The 21,071-nt window shown below is 42.4% G+C and overlaps 1 protein-coding gene across 1 annotated transcript in view; it reads right to left on the reverse strand.

Moving 5' to 3' along the window:
• Positions 1 to 21,071, reverse strand: part of LOC311143478 (integrator complex subunit 6-like) — a 58,803-nt gene that overhangs the window by 13,574 nt on the left and 24,158 nt on the right. The window contains exons 9-11 of the mRNA XM_084179305.1: positions 20,519 to 20,651; positions 1,651 to 1,745; positions 1,133 to 1,243 (exon numbers count right to left, since the gene is read on the reverse strand). Of these exons, the coding sequence (XP_084035431.1) occupies positions 1,133 to 1,243; positions 1,651 to 1,745; positions 20,519 to 20,651 (339 nt within the window). The remainder of the gene's footprint in view (positions 1 to 1,132; positions 1,244 to 1,650; positions 1,746 to 20,518; positions 20,652 to 21,071) is intronic.

Raw genomic sequence — 21,071 nt, forward strand, 5'->3', positions numbered from 1 at the left:
CAACCATAAACACACACACACACACACACACCAACCATAAACACACACCAACCATAAACACACACCAACCATAAACAAACACACACACACCAACCATAAACACACACACACACACCAACCATAAACACACACACACACACACCAACCATAAACACACACACACACACACCAACCATAAACACACACACACACCAATCATAAACACACACACACACACACACCAACCATAAACACACACACCAACCATAAACACACACACCAACCATAAACACACACACCAACCATAAACACACACCAACCATAAACACACACACACACACCAACCATAAACACACACACACAAACCATAAACACACACACACCAACCATAAACACACACACCAACCATAAACACACACACACACACCAACCATAAACACACCATCCATAAACACACACACACACACACACACACCAACCATAAACACACACACACACCAACCATAAACACACACACACACACACCAACCATAAACACACCATCCATAAACACACACACACACACACACACACACCAACCATAAACACACACACATACCAACCATAAACACACCATCCATAAACACACACACACACACACACACACCAACCATAAAAACACACACACACACACACCAACCAACCATAAACACACCATCCATAAACACACACACACACACACACACACACACACACACCAACCATAAACACACACACATACCAACCATAAACACACCATCCATAAACACACACACACCAACCATAGAAACACACACACACACACACCAACCAACCATAAACACACACACACACACCAACCATAAACACACACACCAACCAACCATAAACACACACACACACACACACCATAAACACACCATCCATAAACACACACACACACACACACACACACACACCAACCATAAAAACACACACACACACACACACACACACACCAACCAACCATAAACACACACACCAACCATAAACACACACACCAACCAACCATAAACACACACACACCAACCAACCATAAGAACACACACACACCAACCATAAAGACACACACCAACCATAAAGACACACACCAACCATAAACACAGAGTGTCCCTACCTGCTGGCTGAGCTTCTTAAGGTAGGACACTACACTGTAACTCAGACCATACTCTATGTTATCAGCCAGGAGGTTGGGAGCTCCCATGATCCTTAGCGCCTTCCGGAGGGACTGCAGGAGAGGAAGGGGCATCGTCAAGACCACACATTGCAACCAAAATGTCACCAATCTCCATGGCAGCCATGTTAACACCTAACGGTGGATATCAGAGCCATTTATTTAGAGAGATGGGACAACTTTTAGAACGGACGTCACGTCAGCGCCTTTGAGCATTCCATTTATCCATTCATGAGTTTATTTAACTATTTGGGATTTTATTTTCTAGACGTTCAGTTACATAGCACTGTTTAAAATTTAGAAAATTCCATGAACTGTTATGGGTCAATATTGCCCATGGCTACCATATCGAATGATTTGATTATTACTGTGTCATGTAAAACGCATCATCACGCAGAAACCTCAATGTCCCCTAACTCTCCAGATAAAACAGTGGCCAGCCCCATGTATAGTTGACTTACCCCAACGTAGTAGGGAGGCATGGTCTTCAGGTAGTTCTCAAACGACTGACGCCATTTCATGGAGGGCTTGAACTTGTGCACCCGGATCAAATCATCTGCAGCAAACACACAGCACACCAGGCCTTTAGAGAGGCAGAGAACCACCACGCCCTCTGCTGGCCTGGTAGGGGCGCCACAGCGCTCTACGTCAGGGGATGGAAGCGTTGGTCCAAAACAGAGCGTTTCTATTGGATAAATTCAGGTAGGTCCCACCTTGTTTTGTTTGCTTCCGTTTTAAGAGATGTTTCGCAACAGAATCAGCATAATGAATACACCACAGGGCTCGTGGGCACAATGATGCTTTTCTAGATACTAGAGCAGGTCTCTCCAACCCTGTTTCCTGAAGAGCGACCTTCCTATAGGGCTGGGCGATCTAGATACTAGAGCAGGTCTCTCCAACCCTGTTTCCTGGAGAGCGACCTTCCTATAGGGCTGGGCGATATGGTCTAAAAAATCGTATTTAATTTTTTCAAACTTATGAGCGATTAACGATATACATCTTGAAAAAAAAATATTGCCCAAATTACAAAGGTCAATACCAGGGTTTTCGTTCAGAAAATGTGGCACCGGACCACGTGACCGGAAAATATTTTAATTTGCCGGACATTTGAGAAATTTACCGGACATCCATATACATTGGGTACGTAACACGGTGGTGCTCAAAATCACATTTTGATTATTTAAATTAATCTTAACAGAATAGAAATTTGCCTGTAAAGTTGTAATAAAATAAAGTAGAACAATGTTCTTATACCAACATGACAGGTTTTATTTGAGTCTTCATCCCTGCTATAAATCATAAAATAATGGAAAAAATAAAATAAAATAAAAATTATATATATATATATATATATATATATATATATATATAGATATATATATATATATATATATATATATTTTTTTTACGTTTAGCCTAGAAGAATAAGTCGCCTACACAGTAATAAAACAACTTCAAAAATGTAATATTTGTAAAATACAATTTGCGAATTTCCTGTCCGACAGGCCATTTCAGGAATGGGCAACTTTGATGGGGTTGGGGGCCACAAAAAAAAACAGAACTCATCATGACGGGCCGCATTGGCTTGTGCGCCTGCGTACCCACACCCATACCCCCTCCCACCTTGCCAGTAAAATATTTTAGTGGCCCCCCATGTGACAGCAAAAAAAATAAAAAATCTGTTTTAAAAGTTAATTTCCTGCAAATCTGCACATTTTGCCACAGGGTGGGGAGGCAAATGTTTGCCGTTTTTAATATTATAACTGATGATCAAATGGGCTCGACCCCGGTCGGTAATTCGACCATGATTACTACAAATTTAGATAGCTGGCCGCTAGACTAACTTACCAATCTAAAAACATTTAGATGACATGGGCTAATTGAGTGACTGCTGATGATCAACCACATTTCATGTATTCTATTATTCTAACTCACAACAGGAAGTTGAGACCCCGACCGAGTTCCTAAAGAACTCGGCCCGCCAGTTGTCCATCCCTGGGCTATTTGCACAAATTTTTAAATTCATAAATAACAAAAACACAGCTGTTTTCAAATACAATCTAAGCCTCTCTAATGTCATTTAATTAACATTTTAATTAAGTCTAGGAACACCAGGGCCGGCCGGTAATGGCTAGAAGGGATCCAGCTTTTGTCAAATTAACGTCAGATTTGACTTTTCGTAGCAGGTTAGGAGAACTTATGCAGTGGTTAGGAAAATTAACGTAGCAGGTTAGGATAATTAGGTTAAGGTTAGGAAAAGGGTTAGGGTTAGCTCAAATCCACCAAAAGTTTTTATGTTAATTTGACAAAAGCTTGATCCCTTCTAGCCGTGACCGGCCGGCCCGCCCCACAGCAATGGAGAGAGGAAACTCTAGGCATCCACAAAATGGAGAAATTATAAAACTGATGTTGGACAATGAAATTTGATATGTAAATAAACAAAATCCATCAAGGCTGGTTTATTGAGAGAAAGCTTATTTTACAACGCTCCTGAGAAACGAGGCCCTCGCCATGCATTTATGAAAGCTCAAATTATTTCTCTCTTTATACAGTTCTACTGGATGATGTTAATAACTGTTATGTTTATTGGGGTCGTGACTTGTGTCATGTGTGATATAGGTGGCTTATTGATAACAACTCTGTTTCCTACTATAGACAGTTGGCTGCCTAGTGATTGATAACAACTCTGTTTCCTGCTATAGACAGTTGGCTGCCTAGTGATTGATAACAACTCTGTTTCCTACTATAGACAGTTGGCTGCCTGGTGATTGATAACTGTTTCCTGCTATAGACAGTTGGCTGCCTGGTGATTGATAACAACTCTGTTTCCTACTATAGACAGTTGGCTGCCTGGTGATTGATAACAACTCTGTTTCCTACTATAGACAGTTGGCTGCCTGGTGATTGATAACAACTCTGTTTCCTACTATAGACAGTTGGCTGCCTAGTGATTGATAACAACTCTGTTTCCTACTATAGACAGTTGGCTGCCTGGTGATTGATAACTGTTTCCTACTATAGACAGTTGGCTGTCTAGTGATTGATAACTGTTTCCTACTATAGACAGTTGGCTGCCTAGTGATTGATAACTGTTTCCTACTATAGACAGTTGGCAGCCTAGTGATTGATAACAACTCTGTTTCCTACTATAGACAGTTGGCAGCCTAGTGATTGATAACTGTTTCCTACTATAGACAGTTGGCTGTCTAGTGATTGATAACTGTTTCCTACTATAGACAGTTGGCTGTCTAGTGATTGATAACTGTTTCCTACTATAGACAGTTGGCTGTCTAGTGATTGATAACTGTTTCCTACTATAGACAGTTGGCAGCCTAGTGATTGATAACAACTCTGTTTCCTGCTATAGACAGTTGGCTGCCTAGTGATTGATAACAACTCTGTTTCCTACTATAGACAGTTGGCTGCCTAGTGATTGATAACTGTTTCCTACTATAGACAGTTGGCTGCCTGGTGATTGATAACAACACTGTTTCCTACTATAGACAGTTGGCTGCCTAGTGATTGATAACAACTCTGTTTCCTACTATAGACAGTTGGCTGCCTGGTGATTGATAACAACTCTGTTTCCTACTATAGACAGTTGGCTGCCTGGTGATTGATAACAACTCTGTTTCCTACTATAGACAGTTGGCTGCCTGGTGATTGATAACTGTTTCCTACTATAGACAGTTGGCTGCCTGGTGATTGATAACAACTCTGTTTCCTACTATAGACAGTTGGCTGCCTGGTGATTGATAACAACTCTGTTTCCTACTATAGACAGTTGGCTGCCTAGTGATTGATAACAACTCTGTTTCCTACTATAGACAGTTGGCTGTCTAGTGATTAATAACAACACTGTTTCCTACTATAGACAGTTGGCTGCCTGGTGATTGATAACAACTCTGTTTCCTACTATAGACAGTTGGCTGCCTAGTGATTGATAACAACTCTGTTTCCTACTATAGACAGTTGGCTGCCTAGTGATTGATAACAACTCTGTTTCCTACTATAGACAGTTGGCTGCCTAGTGATTGATAACTGTTTCCTACTATAGACAGTTGGCTGCCTAGTGATTGATAACAACTCTGTTTCCTACTATAGACAGTTGGCAGCCTAGTGATTGATAACTCTGTTTCCTACTATAGACAGTTGGCTGCCTGGTGATTGATAACAACTCTGTTTCCTACTATAGACAGTTGGCAGCCTAGTGATTGATAACTATGTTTCCTACTATAGACAGTTGGCTGCCTAGTGATTAATAACAACACTGTTTCCTACTATAGACAGTTGGCTGCCTGGTGATTGATAACAACACTGTTTCCTACTATAGACAGTTGGCTGCCTGGTGATTGATAACAACTCTGTTTCCTACTATAGACAGTTGGCTGCCTAGTGATTGATAACAACTCTGTTTCCTACTATAGACAGTTGGCTGCCTAGTGATTGATAACTGTTTCCTACTATAGACAGTTGGCTGCCTAGTGATTGATAACAACTCTGTTTCCTACTATAGACAGTTGGCTGCCTAGTGATTGATAACTGTTTCCTACTATAGACAGTTGGCTGTCTAGTGATTGATAAAAACTCTGTTTCCTACTATAGACAGTTGGCTGCCTAGTGATTGATAACTGTTTCCTACTATAGACAGTTGGCTGCCTGGTGATTGATAACAACTCTGTTTCCTACTATAGACAGTTGGCTGCCTGGTGATTGATAACAACTCTGTTTCCTACTATAGACAGTTGGCTGCCTGGTGATTGATAACAACACTGTTTCCTACTATAGACAGTTGGCTGCCTAGTGATTGATAACAACTCTGTTTCCTGCTATAGACAGTTGGCTGCCTGGTGATTGATAACAACTCTGTTTCCTACTATAGACAGTTGGCTGCCTGGTGATTGATAACTCTGTTTCCTACTATAGACAGTTGGCTGCCTGGTGATTGATAACAACTCTGTTTCCTACTATAGACAGTTGGCTGCCTGGTGATTGATAACAACTCTGTTTCCTGCTATAGACAGTTGGCAGCCTGGTGATTGATAACAACTCTGTTTCCTACTATAGACAGTTGGCTGCCTGGTGATTGATAACAACTCTGTTTCCTACTATAGACAGTTGGCTGCCTGGTGATTGATAACTCTGTTTCCTACTATAGACAGTTGGCTGCCTGGTGATTGATAACAACACTGTTTCCTACTATAGACAGTTGGCTGCCTGGTGATTGATAACTCTGTTTCCTACTATAGACAGTTGGCTGCCTAGTGATTGATAACAACTCTGTTTCCTACTATAGACAGTTGGCTGCCTAGTGATTGATAAAAACTCTGTTTCCTACTATAGACAGTTGGCTGCCTAGTGATTGATAACAACTCTGTTTCCTACTATAGACAGTTGGCTGTCTAGTGATTGATAACAACTCTGTTTCCTACTATAGACAGTTGGCTGCCTGGTGATTGATAACAACACTGTTTCCTACTATAGACAGTTGGCTGCCTAGTGATTGATAACAACTCTGTTTCCTACTATAGACAGTTGGCTGTCTAGTGATTGATAACAACTCTGTTTCCTACTATAGACAGTTGGCTGCCTGGTGATTGATAACAACTCTGTTTCCTACTATAGACAGTTGGCTGCCTGGTGATTGATAACAACTCTGTTTCCTACTATAGACAGTTGGCTGCCTGGTGATTGATAACAACTCTGTTTCCTACTATAGACAGTTGGCTGCCTGGTGATTGATAACAACTCTGTTTCCTACTATAGACAGTTGGCTGCCTGGTGATTGATAACAACTCTGTTTCCTACTATAGACAGTTGGCTGCCTGGTGATTGATAACAACTCTGTTTCCTACTATAGACAGTTGGCTGCCTGGTGATTGATAACAACTCTGTTTCCTACTATAGACAGTTGGCTGCCTAGTGATTGATAACAACTCTGTTTCCTACTATAGACAGTTGGCTGCCTAGTGATTGATAACAACTCTGTTTCCTACTATAGACAGTTGGCTGCCTAGTGATTGATAACAACTCTGTTTCCTACTATAGACAGTTGGCAGCCTAGTGATTGATAACTCTGTTTCCTACTATAGACAGTTGGCTGCCTGGTGATTGATAACAACTCTGTTTCCTACTATAGACAGTTGGCTGCCTGGTGATTGATAACAACTCTGTTTCCTACTATAGACAGTTGGCTGCCTGGTGATTGATAACTGTTTCCTACTATAGACAGTTGGCTGCCTAGTGATTGATAACAACTCTGTTTCCTACTATAGACAGTTGGCTGCCTGGTGATTGATAACAACTCTGTTTCCTACTATAGACAGTTGGCTGCCTGGTGATTGATAACTGTTTCCTACTATAGACAGTTGGCTGCCTGGTGATTGATAACTGTTTCCTACTATAGACAGTTGGCTGCCTGGTGATTGATAACAACTCTGTTTCCTACTATAGACAGTTGGCTGCCTGGTGATTGATAACTGTTTCCTACTATAGACAGTTGGCTGTCTAGTGATTGATAACTGTTTCCTACTATAGACAGTTGGCTGTCTAGTGATTGATAACTGTTTCCTACTATAGACAGTTGGCAGCCTAGTGATTGATAACAACTCTGTTTCCTACTATAGACAGTTGGCAGCCTAGTGATTGATAACTGTTTCCTACTATAGACAGTTGGCTGTCTAGTGATTGATAACTGTTTCCTACTATAGACAGTTGGCTGTCTAGTGATTGATAACTGTTTCCTACTATAGACAGTTGGCTGTCTAGTGATTGATAACTGTTTCCTACTATAGACAGTTGGCAGCCTAGTGATTGATAACAACTCTGTTTCCTGCTATAGACAGTTGGCTGCCTAGTGATTGATAACAACTCTGTTTCCTACTATAGACAGTTGGCTGCCTAGTGATTGATAACTGTTTCCTACTATAGACAGTTGGCTGCCTGGTGATTGATAACAACACTGTTTCCTACTATAGACAGTTGGCTGCCTAGTGATTGATAACAACTCTGTTTCCTACTATAGACAGTTGGCTGCCTGGTGATTGATAACAACTCTGTTTCCTACTATAGACAGTTGGCTGCCTGGTGATTGATAACAACTCTGTTTCCTACTATAGACAGTTGGCTGCCTGGTGATTGATAACTGTTTCCTACTATAGACAGTTGGCTGCCTAGTGATTGATAACAACTCTGTTTCCTACTATAGACAGTTGGCTGTCTAGTGATTGATAACAACACTGTTTCCTACTATAGACAGTTGGCTGCCTGGTGATTGATAACAACTCTGTTTCCTACTATAGACAGTTGGCTGCCTAGTGATTGATAACAACTCTGTTTCCTACTATAGACAGTTGGCTGCCTAGTGATTGATAACAACTCTGTTTCCTACTATAGACAGTTGGCTGCCTAGTGATTGATAACTGTTTCCTACTATAGACAGTTGGCTGCCTAGTGATTGATAACAACTCTGTTTCCTACTATAGACAGTTGGCAGCCTAGTGATTGATAACTCTGTTTCCTACTATAGACAGTTGGCTGCCTGGTGATTGATAACAACTCTGTTTCCTACTATAGACAGTTGGCAGCCTAGTGATTGATAACTCTGTTTCCTACTATAGACAGTTGGCTGCCTAGTGATTAATAACAACACTGTTTCCTACTATAGACAGTTGGCTGCCTGGTGATTGATAACAACACTGTTTCCTACTATAGACAGTTGGCTGCCTGGTGATTGATAACAACTCTGTTTCCTACTATAGACAGTTGGCTGCCTAGTGATTGATAACTGTTTCCTACTATAGACAGTTGGCTGCCTAGTGATTGATAACAACTCTGTTTCCTACTATAGACAGTTGGCTGCCTAGTGATTGATAACTGTTTCCTACTATAGACAGTTGGCTGTCTAGTGATTGATAAAAACTCTGTTTCCTACTATAGACAGTTGGCTGCCTAGTGATTGATAACTGTTTCCTACTATAGACAGTTGGCTGCCTGGTGATTGATAACAACTCTGTTTCCTACTATAGACAGTTGGCTGCCTGGTGATTGATAACAACTCTGTTTCCTACTATAGACAGTTGGCTGCCTGGTGATTGATAACAACACTGTTTCCTACTATAGACAGTTGGCTGCCTAGTGATTGATAACAACTCTGTTTCCTGCTATAGACAGTTGGCTGCCTGGTGATTGATAACAACTCTGTTTCCTACTATAGACAGTTGGCTGCCTGGTGATTGATAACTCTGTTTCCTACTATAGACAGTTGGCTGCCTGGTGATTGATAACAACTCTGTTTCCTACTATAGACAGTTGGCTGCCTGGTGATTGATAACAACTCTGTTTCCTGCTATAGACAGTTGGCAGCCTGGTGATTGATAACAACTCTGTTTCCTACTATAGACAGTTGGCTGCCTGGTGATTGATAACAACTCTGTTTCCTACTATAGACAGTTGGCTGCCTGGTGATTGATAACTCTGTTTCCTACTATAGACAGTTGGCTGCCTGGTGATTGATAACAACACTGTTTCCTACTATAGACAGTTGGCTGCCTGGTGATTGATAACTCTGTTTCCTACTATAGACAGTTGGCTGCCTAGTGATTGATAACAACTCTGTTTCCTACTATAGACAGTTGGCTGCCTAGTGATTGATAAAAACTCTGTTTCCTACTATAGACAGTTGGCTGCCTAGTGATTGATAACAACTCTGTTTCCTACTATAGACAGTTGGCTGTCTAGTGATTGATAACAACTCTGTTTCCTACTATAGACAGTTGGCTGCCTGGTGATTGATAACAACACTGTTTCCTACTATAGACAGTTGGCTGCCTAGTGATTGATAACAACTCTGTTTCCTACTATAGACAGTTGGCTGTCTAGTGATTGATAACAACTCTGTTTCCTACTATAGACAGTTGGCTGCCTGGTGATTGATAACAACTCTGTTTCCTACTATAGACAGTTGGCTGCCTGGTGATTGATAACAACTCTGTTTCCTACTATAGACAGTTGGCTGCCTGGTGATTGATAACAACTCTGTTTCCTACTATAGACAGTTGGCTGCCTGGTGATTGATAACAACTCTGTTTCCTACTATAGACAGTTGGCTGCCTGGTGATTGATAACAACTCTGTTTCCTACTATAGACAGTTGGCTGCCTGGTGATTGATAACAACTCTGTTTCCTACTATAGACAGTTGGCTGCCTGGTGATTGATAACAACTCTGTTTCCTACTATAGACAGTTGGCTGCCTAGTGATTGATAACAACTCTGTTTCCTACTATAGACAGTTGGCTGCCTAGTGATTGATAACAACTCTGTTTCCTACTATAGACAGTTGGCTGCCTAGTGATTGATAACAACTCTGTTTCCTACTATAGACAGTTGGCAGCCTAGTGATTGATAACTCTGTTTCCTACTATAGACAGTTGGCTGCCTGGTGATTGATAACAACTCTGTTTCCTACTATAGACAGTTGGCTGCCTGGTGATTGATAACAACTCTGTTTCCTACTATAGACAGTTGGCTGCCTGGTGATTGATAACTGTTTCCTACTATAGACAGTTGGCTGCCTAGTGATTGATAACAACTCTGTTTCCTACTATAGACAGTTGGCTGCCTGGTGATTGATAACAACTCTGTTTCCTACTATAGACAGTTGGCTGCCTGGTGATTGATAACTGTTTCCTACTATAGACAGTTGGCTGCCTGGTGATTGATAACTGTTTCCTACTATAGACAGTTGGCTGCCTGGTGATTGATAACAACTCTGTTTCCTACTATAGACAGTTGGCTGCCTGGTGATTGATAACTGTTTCCTACTATAGACAGTTGGCTGCCTGGTGATTGATAACTGTTTCCTACTATAGACAGTTGGCAGCCTGGTGATTGATAACAACTCTGTTTCCTACTATAGACAGTTGGCTGCCTAGTGATTGATAACAACTCTGTTTCCTACTATAGACAGTTGGCTGCCTGGTGATTGATAACAACTCTGTTTCCTACTATAGACAGTTGGCTGCCTGGTGATTGATAACAACTCTGTTTCCTACTATAGACAGTTGGCTGCCTGGTGATTGATAACAACTCTGTTTCCTACTATAGACAGTTGGCTGCCTGGTGATTGATAACAACTCTGTTTCCTACTATAGACAGTTGGCTGCCTGGTGATTGATAACAACTCTGTTTCCTACTATAGACAGTTGGCTGCCTGGTGATTGATAACAACTCTGTTTCCTACTATAGACAGTTGGCTGCCTGGTGATTGATAACAACTCTGTTTCCTACTATAGACAGTTGGCTGCCTAGTGATTGATAACAACTCTGTTTCCTACTATAGACAGTTGGCTGCCTAGTGATTGATAACAACTCTGTTTCCTACTATAGACAGTTGGCTGCCTAGTGATTGATAACAACTCTGTTTCCTACTATAGACAGTTGGCAGCCTAGTGATTGATAACTCTGTTTCCTACTATAGACAGTTGGCTGCCTGGTGATTGATAACAACTCTGTTTCCTACTATAGACAGTTGGCTGCCTGGTGATTGATAACAACTCTGTTTTCTACTATAGACAGTTGGCTGCCTGGTGATTGATAACTGTTTCCTACTATAGACAGTTGGCTGCCTAGTGATTGATAACAACTCTGTTTCCTACTATAGACAGTTGGCTGCCTGGTGATTGATAACAACTCTGTTTCCTACTATAGACAGTTGGCTGCCTGGTGATTGATAACAACTCTGTTTCCTACTATAGACAGTTGGCTGCCTGGTGATTGATAACAACTCTGTTTCCTACTATAGACAGTTGGCTGCCTGGTGATTGATAACAACTCTGTTTCCTACTATAGACAGTTGGCTGCCTGGTGATTGATAACAACTCTGTTTCCTACTATAGACAGTTGGCTGCCTGGTGATTGATAACAACTCTGTTTCCTACTATAGACAGTTGGCTGCCTGGTGATTGATAACAACTCTGTTTCCTACTATAGACAGTTGGCTGCCTGGTGATTGATAACAACTCTGTTTCCTACTATAGACAGTTGGCTGCCTAGTGATTGATAACAACTCTGTTTCCTACTATAGACAGTTGGCTGCCTAGTGATTGATAACAACTCTGTTTCCTACTATAGACAGTTGGCTGCCTAGTGATTGATAACAACTCTGTTTCCTACTATAGACAGTTGGCAGCCTAGTGATTGATAACTCTGTTTCCTACTATAGACAGTTGGCTGCCTGGTGATTGATAACAACTCTGTTTCCTACTATAGACAGTTGGCTGCCTGGTGATTGATAACAACTCTGTTTTCTACTATAGACAGTTGGCTGCCTGGTGATTGATAACTGTTTCCTACTATAGACAGTTGGCTGCCTAGTGATTGATAACAACTCTGTTTCCTACTATAGACAGTTGGCTGCCTGGTGATTGATAACAACTCTGTTTCCTACTATAGACAGTTGGCTGCCTGGTGATTGATAACTGTTTCCTACTATAGACAGTTGGCTGCCTGGTGATTGATAACTGTTTCCTACTATAGACAGTTGGCTGCCTGGTGATTGATAACAACTCTGTTTCCTACTATAGACAGTTGGCTGCCTGGTGATTGATAACTGTTTCCTACTATAGACAGTTGGCTGCCTGGTGATTGATAACTGTTTCCTACTATAGACAGTTGGCAGCCTGGTGATTGATAACAACTCTGTTTCCTACTATAGACAGTTGGCTGCCTAGTGATTGATAACAACTCTGTTTCCTACTATAGACAGTTGGCTGCCTGGTGATTGATAACAACTCTGTTTCCTACTATAGACAGTTGGCTGCCTAGTGATTGATAACAACTCTGTTTCCTACTATAGACAGTTGGCTGCCTGGTGATTGATAACAACTCTGTTTCCTACTATAGACAGTTGGCTGCCTAGTGATTGATAACAACTCTGTTTCCTACTATAGACAGTTGGCTGCCTGGTGATTGATAACAACTCTGTTTCCTACTATAGACAGTTGGCTGCCTGGTGATTGATAACAACTCTGTTTCCTACTATAGACAGTTGGCTGCCTAGTGATTGATAACAACTCTGTTTCCTGCTATAGACAGTTGGCTGCCTGGTGATTGATAACAACTCTGTTTCCTACTATAGACAGTTGGCTGCCTGGTGATTGATAACAACTCTGTTTCCTACTATAGACAGTTGGCTGCCTAGTGATTGATAACAACTCTGTTTCCTACTATAGACAGTTGGCTGCCTGGTGATTGATAACAACTCTGTTTCCTACTATAGACAGTTGGCTGCCTGGTGATTGATAACTGTTTCCTACTATAGACAGTTGGCTGCCTGGTGATTGATAACAACTCTGTTTCCTACTATAGACAGTTGGCTGCCTGGTGATTGATAACTCTGTTTCCTACTATAGACAGTTGGCTGCCTGGTGATTGATAACAACTCTGTTTCCTACTATAGACAGTTGGCTGCCTAGTGATTGATAACAACTCTGTTTCCTACTATAGACAGTTGGCTGCCTAGTGATTGATAACAACTCTGTTTCCTACTATAGACAGTTGGCTGCCTGGTGATTGATAACAACTCTGTTTCCTACTATAGACAGTTGGCTGCCTAGTGATTGATAACTGTTTCCTACTATAGACAGTTGGCTGCCTAGTGATTGATAACTGTTTCCTACTATAGACAGTTGGCTGCCTGGTGATTGATAACTGTTTCCTACTATAGACAGTTGGCTGCCTGGTGATTGATAACAACTCTGTTTCCTACTATAGACAGTTGGCTGCCTGGTGATTGATAACTGTTTCCTACTATAGACAGTTGGCTGCCTGGTGATTGATAACTGTTTCCTACTATAGACAGTTGGCTGCCTGGTGATTGATAACTGTTTCCTACTATAGACAGTTGGCTGCCTGGTGATTGATAACTGTTTCCTACTATAGACAGTTGGCTGCCTAGTGATTGATAACTGTTTCCTACTATAGACAGTTGGCTGCCTGGTGATTGATAACAACTCTGTTTCCTACTATAGACAGTTGGCTGCCTAGTGATTGATAACTGTTTCCTACTATAGACAGTTGGCTGCCTGGTGATTGATAACAACTCTGTTTCCTACTATAGACAGTTGGCTGCCTGGTGATTAATAACAACTCTGTTTCCTACTATAGACAGTTGGCTGCCTAGTGATTGATAACAACTCTGTTTCCTACTATAGACAGTTGGCTGCCTGGTGATTGATAACAACTCTGTTTCCTACTATAGACAGTTGGCTGCCTGGTGATTGATAACTGTTTCCTACTATAGACAGTTGGCTGCCTGGTGATTGATAACAACTCTGTTTCCTACTATAGACAGTTGGCTGCCTGGTGATTGATAACAACTCTGTTTCCTACTATAGACAGTTGGCTGCCTAGTGATTGATAACAACTCTGTTTCCTACTATAGACAGTTGGCTGCCTGGTGATTGATAACAACTCTGTTTCCTACTATAGACAGTTGGCTGCCTGGTGATTGATAACTGTTTCCTACTATAGACAGTTGGCTGCCTGGTGATTGATAACTGTTTCCTCCTATAGACAGTTGGCTGCCTAGTGATTGATAACAACTCTGTTTCCTACTATAGACAGTTGGCTGCCTGGTGATTGATAACTGTTTCCTACTATAGACAGTTGGCTGCCTGGTGATTGATAACAACTCTGTTTCCTACTATAGACAGTTGGCTGCCTGGTGATTGATAACAACTCTGTTTCCTACTATAGACAGTTGGCTGCCTGGTGATTGATAACAACTCTGTTTCCTACTATAGACAGTTGGCTGCCTGGTGATTGATAACAACTCTGTTTCCTACTATAGACAGTTGGCTGCCTGGTGATTGATAACTGTTTCCTACTATAGACAGTTGGCTGCCTGGTGATTGATAACAACTCTGTTTCCTACTATAGACAGTTGGCTGCCTAGTGATTGATAACAACACTGTTTCCTACTATAGACAGTTGGCTGCCTGGTGATTGATAACTGTTTCCTACTATAGACAGTTGGCTGCCTGGTGATTGATAACAACTCTGTTTCCTACTATAGACAGTTGGCTGCCTAGTGATTGATAACAACTCTGTTTCCTACTATAGACAGTTGGCTGCCTGGTGATTGATAACAACTCTGTTTCCTACTATAGACAGTTGGCTGCCTAGTGATTGATAACAACTCTGTTTCCTACTATAGACAGTTGGCTGCCTGGTGATTGATAACAACTCTGTTTCCTACTATAGACAGTTGGCTGCCTGGTGATTGATAACAACTCTGTTTCCTACTATAGACAGTTGGCTGCCTAGTGATTGATAACAACTCTGTTTCCTACTATAGACAGTTGGCTGCCTAGTGATTGATAACTGTTTCCTACTATAGACAGTTGGCTGCCTAGTGATTGATAACTGTTTCCTACTATAGACAGTTGGCTGCCTGGTGATTGATAACTGTTTCCTACTATAGACAGTTGGCTGCCTGGTGATTGATAACTGTTTCCTACTATAGACAGTTGGCTGCCTGGTGATTGATAACAACTCTGTTTCCTACTATAGACAGTTGGCTGCCTGGTGATTTATAACAACTCTGTTTCCTACTATAGACAGTTGGCTGCCTAGTGATTGATAACAACTCTGTTTCCTACTATAGACAGTTGGCTGCCTGGTGATTGATAACAACTCTGTTTCCTACTATAGACAGTTGGCTGCCTGGTGATTGATAACAACTCTGTTTCCTACTATAGACAGTTGGCTGCCTAGTGATTGATAACAACTCTGTTTCCTACTATAGACAGTTGGCTGCCTGGTGATTGATAACAACTCTGTTTCCTACTATAGACAGTTGGCTGCCTGGTGATTGATAACAACTCTGTTTCCTACTATAGACAGTTGGCTGCCTAGTGATTGATAACAACTCTGTTTCCTACTATAGACAGTTGGCTGCCTAGTGATTGATAACAACACTGTTTCCTACTATAGACAGTTGGCTGCCTGGTGATTGATAACAACTCTGTTTCCTACTATAGACAGTTGGCTGCCTGGTGATTGATAACAACTCTGTTTCCTACTATAGACAGTTGGCTGCCTGGTGATTGATAACAACTCTGTTTCCTACTATAGACAGTTGGCTGCCTAGTGATTGATAACAACTCTGTTTCCTACTATAGACAGTTGGCTGCCTGGTGATTGATAACAACTCTGTTTCCTACTATAGACAGTTGGCTGCCTGGTGATTGATAACAACTCTGTTTCCTACTATAGACAGTTGGCTGCCTGGTGATTGATAACAACTCTGTTTCCTACTATAGACAGTTGGCTGCCTAGTGATTGATAACTGTTTCCTACTATAGACAGTTGGCTGCCTGGTGATTGATAACAACTCTGTTTCCTACTATAGACAGTTGGCTGCCTAGTGATTGATAACTGTTTCCTACTATAGACAGTTGGCTGCCTAGTGATTGATAACTGTTTCCTACTATAGACAGTTGGCTGCCTAGTGATTGATAACTGTTTCCTACTATAGACAGTTGGCTGCCTAGTGATTGATAACTGTTTCCTACTATAGACAGTTGGCAGCCTGGTGATTGATAACAACTCTGTTTCCTACTATAGACAGTTGGCTGCCTAGTGATTGATAACTGTTTCCTACTATAGACAGTTGGCTGCCTAGTGATTGATAACAACTCTGTTTCCTACTATAGACAGTTGGCAGCCTGGTGATTGATAACAACTCTGTTTCCTACTATAGACAGTTGGCTGCCTAGTGATTGATAACTGTTTCCTACTATAGACAGTTGGCTGCCTAGTGATTGATAACAACTCTGTTTCCTACTATAGACAGTTGGCAGCCTGGTGATTGATAACAACTCTGTTTCCTACTATAGACAGTTGGCTGTCTAGTGATTGATAACTGTTTCCTACTATAGACAGTTGGCAGCCTGGTGATTGCAACATTGTAACTCTCCGATGTGAATAGTTGGCAACGATGTTTGGTTTCCAAGTGCTACTGAATAAGCTCAACTGAAATGTACCAATTGTGCATGATACCAATCATTACTCTAGTCTATCAATCCATTCCAAATATTTATACTATACATGACACAGGGGAGGCATATGTTGATCTAGCCTAGGGAGGCAGCAGAACTGCTGGGACCGGGCCTGACCAACACAATAATATGCCTCTAATATACTTGCGTTTGCGGCGGTGGACCATGGCCTGCTCAAAGTGAGCCGCCGCTGCTGCTGGGAAGTCAGAACTGTCCAACTACTTGGAGCAACTTGATGCACATCAGCCTCGCTACTTTGTCCTCAAGAAGGGGGCGATCTTGAGGTCGTCTTTACTCTGTTTTGGAGAAAGAATCCCCTCTCGGCGGGCTCACTGGAAACGGGGATAATCAACACAATCTTCTCCAGTTTTGCCCAGTCAGGGGACACTTAGATGAAGTCCCTTATGAGGACCTCGCGTCTTCTGTCCAGTCAGGGGACACTTAGCTGAAGTCCCTTATGAGGACCTCACGTCTTCAGCTTGAGTTATAATAGAAACCTCCCCTATACTAAATGTCCAGCAGCTTGATGATTTATTATTTTTGCACATGAACTGGTATTTCCATCAATTAATTTTTTTAAAAAAACATTATTTTGCAATGGATTTCTTTTTTTCTCCCGGACAATTTGGTCGGCAACAATTTTATTTATAGGCTTTTTTCATTTCGAATTTTGTTGGTCAAAAGCCAGCTTTTACCGGCTAACGGAAACCCAGGTCAATACACTGCATTTCAAAACAGTCAGGAATAATCTAATGAATTCAGGGCTTATAAATTATACATAGGCTAAATTTAAGCCTTCCATAAGCATAAGACCCTCTACTATTTGCATTATCTGGCTTTCAAGTCCGTCTATGAAAAATCAATTTTTGTTACAAATTTTACCAGAACCATGCATAATGCACATCCACTAATAATGACCAACCTCTTATAGCAGGCATTATAGAAAAGGTCTCATAAACGATCTCTCAAACACGAGCCCACCTGCTAGTGAGTGGCCAGCTAATCTTTATATTTAAAGTCAACTTGGATCCATTGGCTTGCTAACAAGGTAGAACAGTTTAAGGCTGTGACCCGATCCTGTAGGTTCATGCTCTACAACATTCGGAGAGTACGACCCTGCCTTACACAGGAAGCGGCACAGGTCCTAATCCAGGCACTTGTCATCTCCCGTCTGGATTACTGCAACTCGCTGTTGGCTGGGCTCCCTGCCTGTGCCATTAAACTCATCCAGAACGCCGCAGCCCGTCTGGTGTTCAACCTTCCCAAGTTCTCTCACGTCACCCCGCTCCTCCGCACACTCCACTGGCTTCCAGTTGAAGCTCGCATCTGCTACAAGACCATGGTGCTTGCCTACGGAGCTGTGAGGGGAACGGCACCTCCGTACCTTCAGGCTCTGATCAGTCCCTACACCCAAACGAGGGCATTGCGTTCATCCACCTCTGGCCTGCTGGCCCCCCTACCTCTGCGGAAGCATAGTTCCCGCTCAGCCCAGTCAAAACTGTTCGCTGCTCTGGCACCCCAATGGTGGAACAAGCTCCCTCACGACGCCAGGACAGCGGAGTCACTCACCACCTTCCGGAGACACTTGAAACCCCACCTCTTTAAGGAATACCTGGGATAGGATAAAGTAATCCTTCTACCCCCCCCCCAAAAAAAAAAAAATAATAATAAAAAAACATTGTAAAGTGGTTGTCCCACTGGCTATCATAAGGTGAATGCACCAATTTGTAAGTCGCTCTGGATAAGAGCGTCTGCTAAATGACGTAAATGTAACTGTTATGAACACACCCTCCTGTCCGTCTCCAACTGTTTGAACAACATAGCCTGTTCACTTTGTTTAGATGTTGAAATCAAGTGGCCTACCTGGATAAGAAGATGCTTATTTCTCAGAATGAGAACGAGTTGCCAATTCCTGATATAAATGCATCTTTTCATGATCCTCGTTCGTTTATTAAACACAGACTAGACAGTACATGGTCCCACAATGCCGCACGCGACAGAAACTGAACATTCATTTTCCGCAATCATGTTCATTGATACTGCTGTCTTAGTAGGGTCTGATCTGTTCTACATTTTTTTTTTTGGGGGGGGGGGGGGGGTTGAGACATAAAAAGGGTATCGTTAGATCTATTACGGTAAAATAATGTCTCAATGTGTTTCCTGGTGTCCATATGACCGACTCTGTTGGACCAAACCTCAAATGCAAATAGAGAGTTTTAAACTGCTTGTTGTCAGAGAGGAAGAAGTGATCTTTCGTCTTGGCAGGGGGGGGGGGGGGGGGGCTTAGTGGGAAAGTGCACAGAAGGAGCGAAGGGTTCTTGCGATACAGGCATTTGGAACATCGCGCTAAAATAAATTTGAATTAATTCTATATAAATCGCCCAGCCCTGCCCTCCTGTAGGTTTTCACTCCAACCCTGTTCCTGGAGAGACACCCTCCTGTAGGTTTTTACTCCAACCCTGTTCCTGGAGAGACACCCTCCTGTAGGTTCTTAGTTGAAGTATTAGGACGGGTCCCAGGTCTTACCCAGTAGAGGCAGTACAACAGGGTAGTTAGAGTATTAGGACGGGTCCCAGGTCTTACCCAGTAGAGGCAGTACAACAGGGTCGTTAGAGTATTAGGACGGGTCCCAGGTCTTACCCAGTAGAGGCAGTACAACAGGGTAGTTGGAGTATTGGGACGGGTCCCAGGTCTTACCCAGTAGAGGCAGTACAACAGGGTCGTTAGAGTATTAGGACGGGTCCCAGGTCTTACCCAGTAGAGGCAGTACAACAGGGTAGTTAGAGTATTAGGACGGGTCCCAGGTCTTACCCAGTAGAGGCAGTACAACAGGGTAGTTAGAGTATTAGGACGGGTCCCAGGTCTTACCCAGTAGAGGCAGTACAACAGGGTAGTTAGAGTATTAGGACGGGTCCCAGGTCTTACCCAGTAGAGGCAGTACAACAGGGTAGTTAGAGTATTAGGACGGGTCCCAGGTCTTACCCAGTAGAGGCAGTACAACAGGGTAGTTAGAGTATTAGGACGGGTCCCAGGTCTTACCCAGTAGAGGCAGTACAACAGGGTAGTTAGAGTATTAGGACGGGTCCCAGGTCTTACCCAGTAGAGGCAGTACAACAGGGTAGTTAGAGTATTAGGACGGGTCCCAGGTCTTACCCAGTAGAGGCAGTACAACGGGGTAGTTAGAGTATTAGGACGGGTCCCAGGTCTTACCCAGTAGAGGCAGTACAACAGGGTAGTTAGAGTATTAGGACGGGTCCCAGGTCTTACCCAGTAGAGGCAGTACAACAGGGTAGTTGTAGGGCATGACAAACAGGTTGACACAGTTGAGAGCCGTGCTGGCCTTCAGGTAGCCAAAGGGCTGGCCCAGGTCACTGTACTTGGCACTGTTACTTACAAACACCTAGAGGGGAACGAGGGAGGGAGGGAGGGAGGGAGGGAGGGAGGGAGGGAGGGAGAAAACAGAGTGAGAGACAAACAAGTCCACCTAATGGGATTTACTGAATCAGATCCCGGTATATACAAAGGAAGGAAATATGGAATTACATGGATACTATTTTATCACTTCACTGGTAAGGACAAAAGAGTGTGCTGAGTATTTAGAGTGGATGAGGGTGTTGTGTAGTGTAGGGTAGTGTAGTGTGTAGTGGTGTATTGTGTCTAGTGTTGTGTGTAGTATTGTGTGGAGCATTGTGTGTAGCATTGTGTGTAGCGTAGTGTGTAGTGTAGTATTGTGTGTAGTGTTCTGTGTAGTATTGTGTGTAGTATTGTGTGTAGTGTTGTGTGTAGGAAAGCTTTGTGTGTTGTGTAGTATAATGCTGTG

Source organism: Coregonus lavaretus (genome assembly GCF_964263955.1).
Source record: "Coregonus lavaretus genome assembly, chromosome: 16".
Taxonomy (NCBI): Eukaryota; Metazoa; Chordata; class Actinopteri; order Salmoniformes; family Salmonidae; genus Coregonus; species Coregonus lavaretus.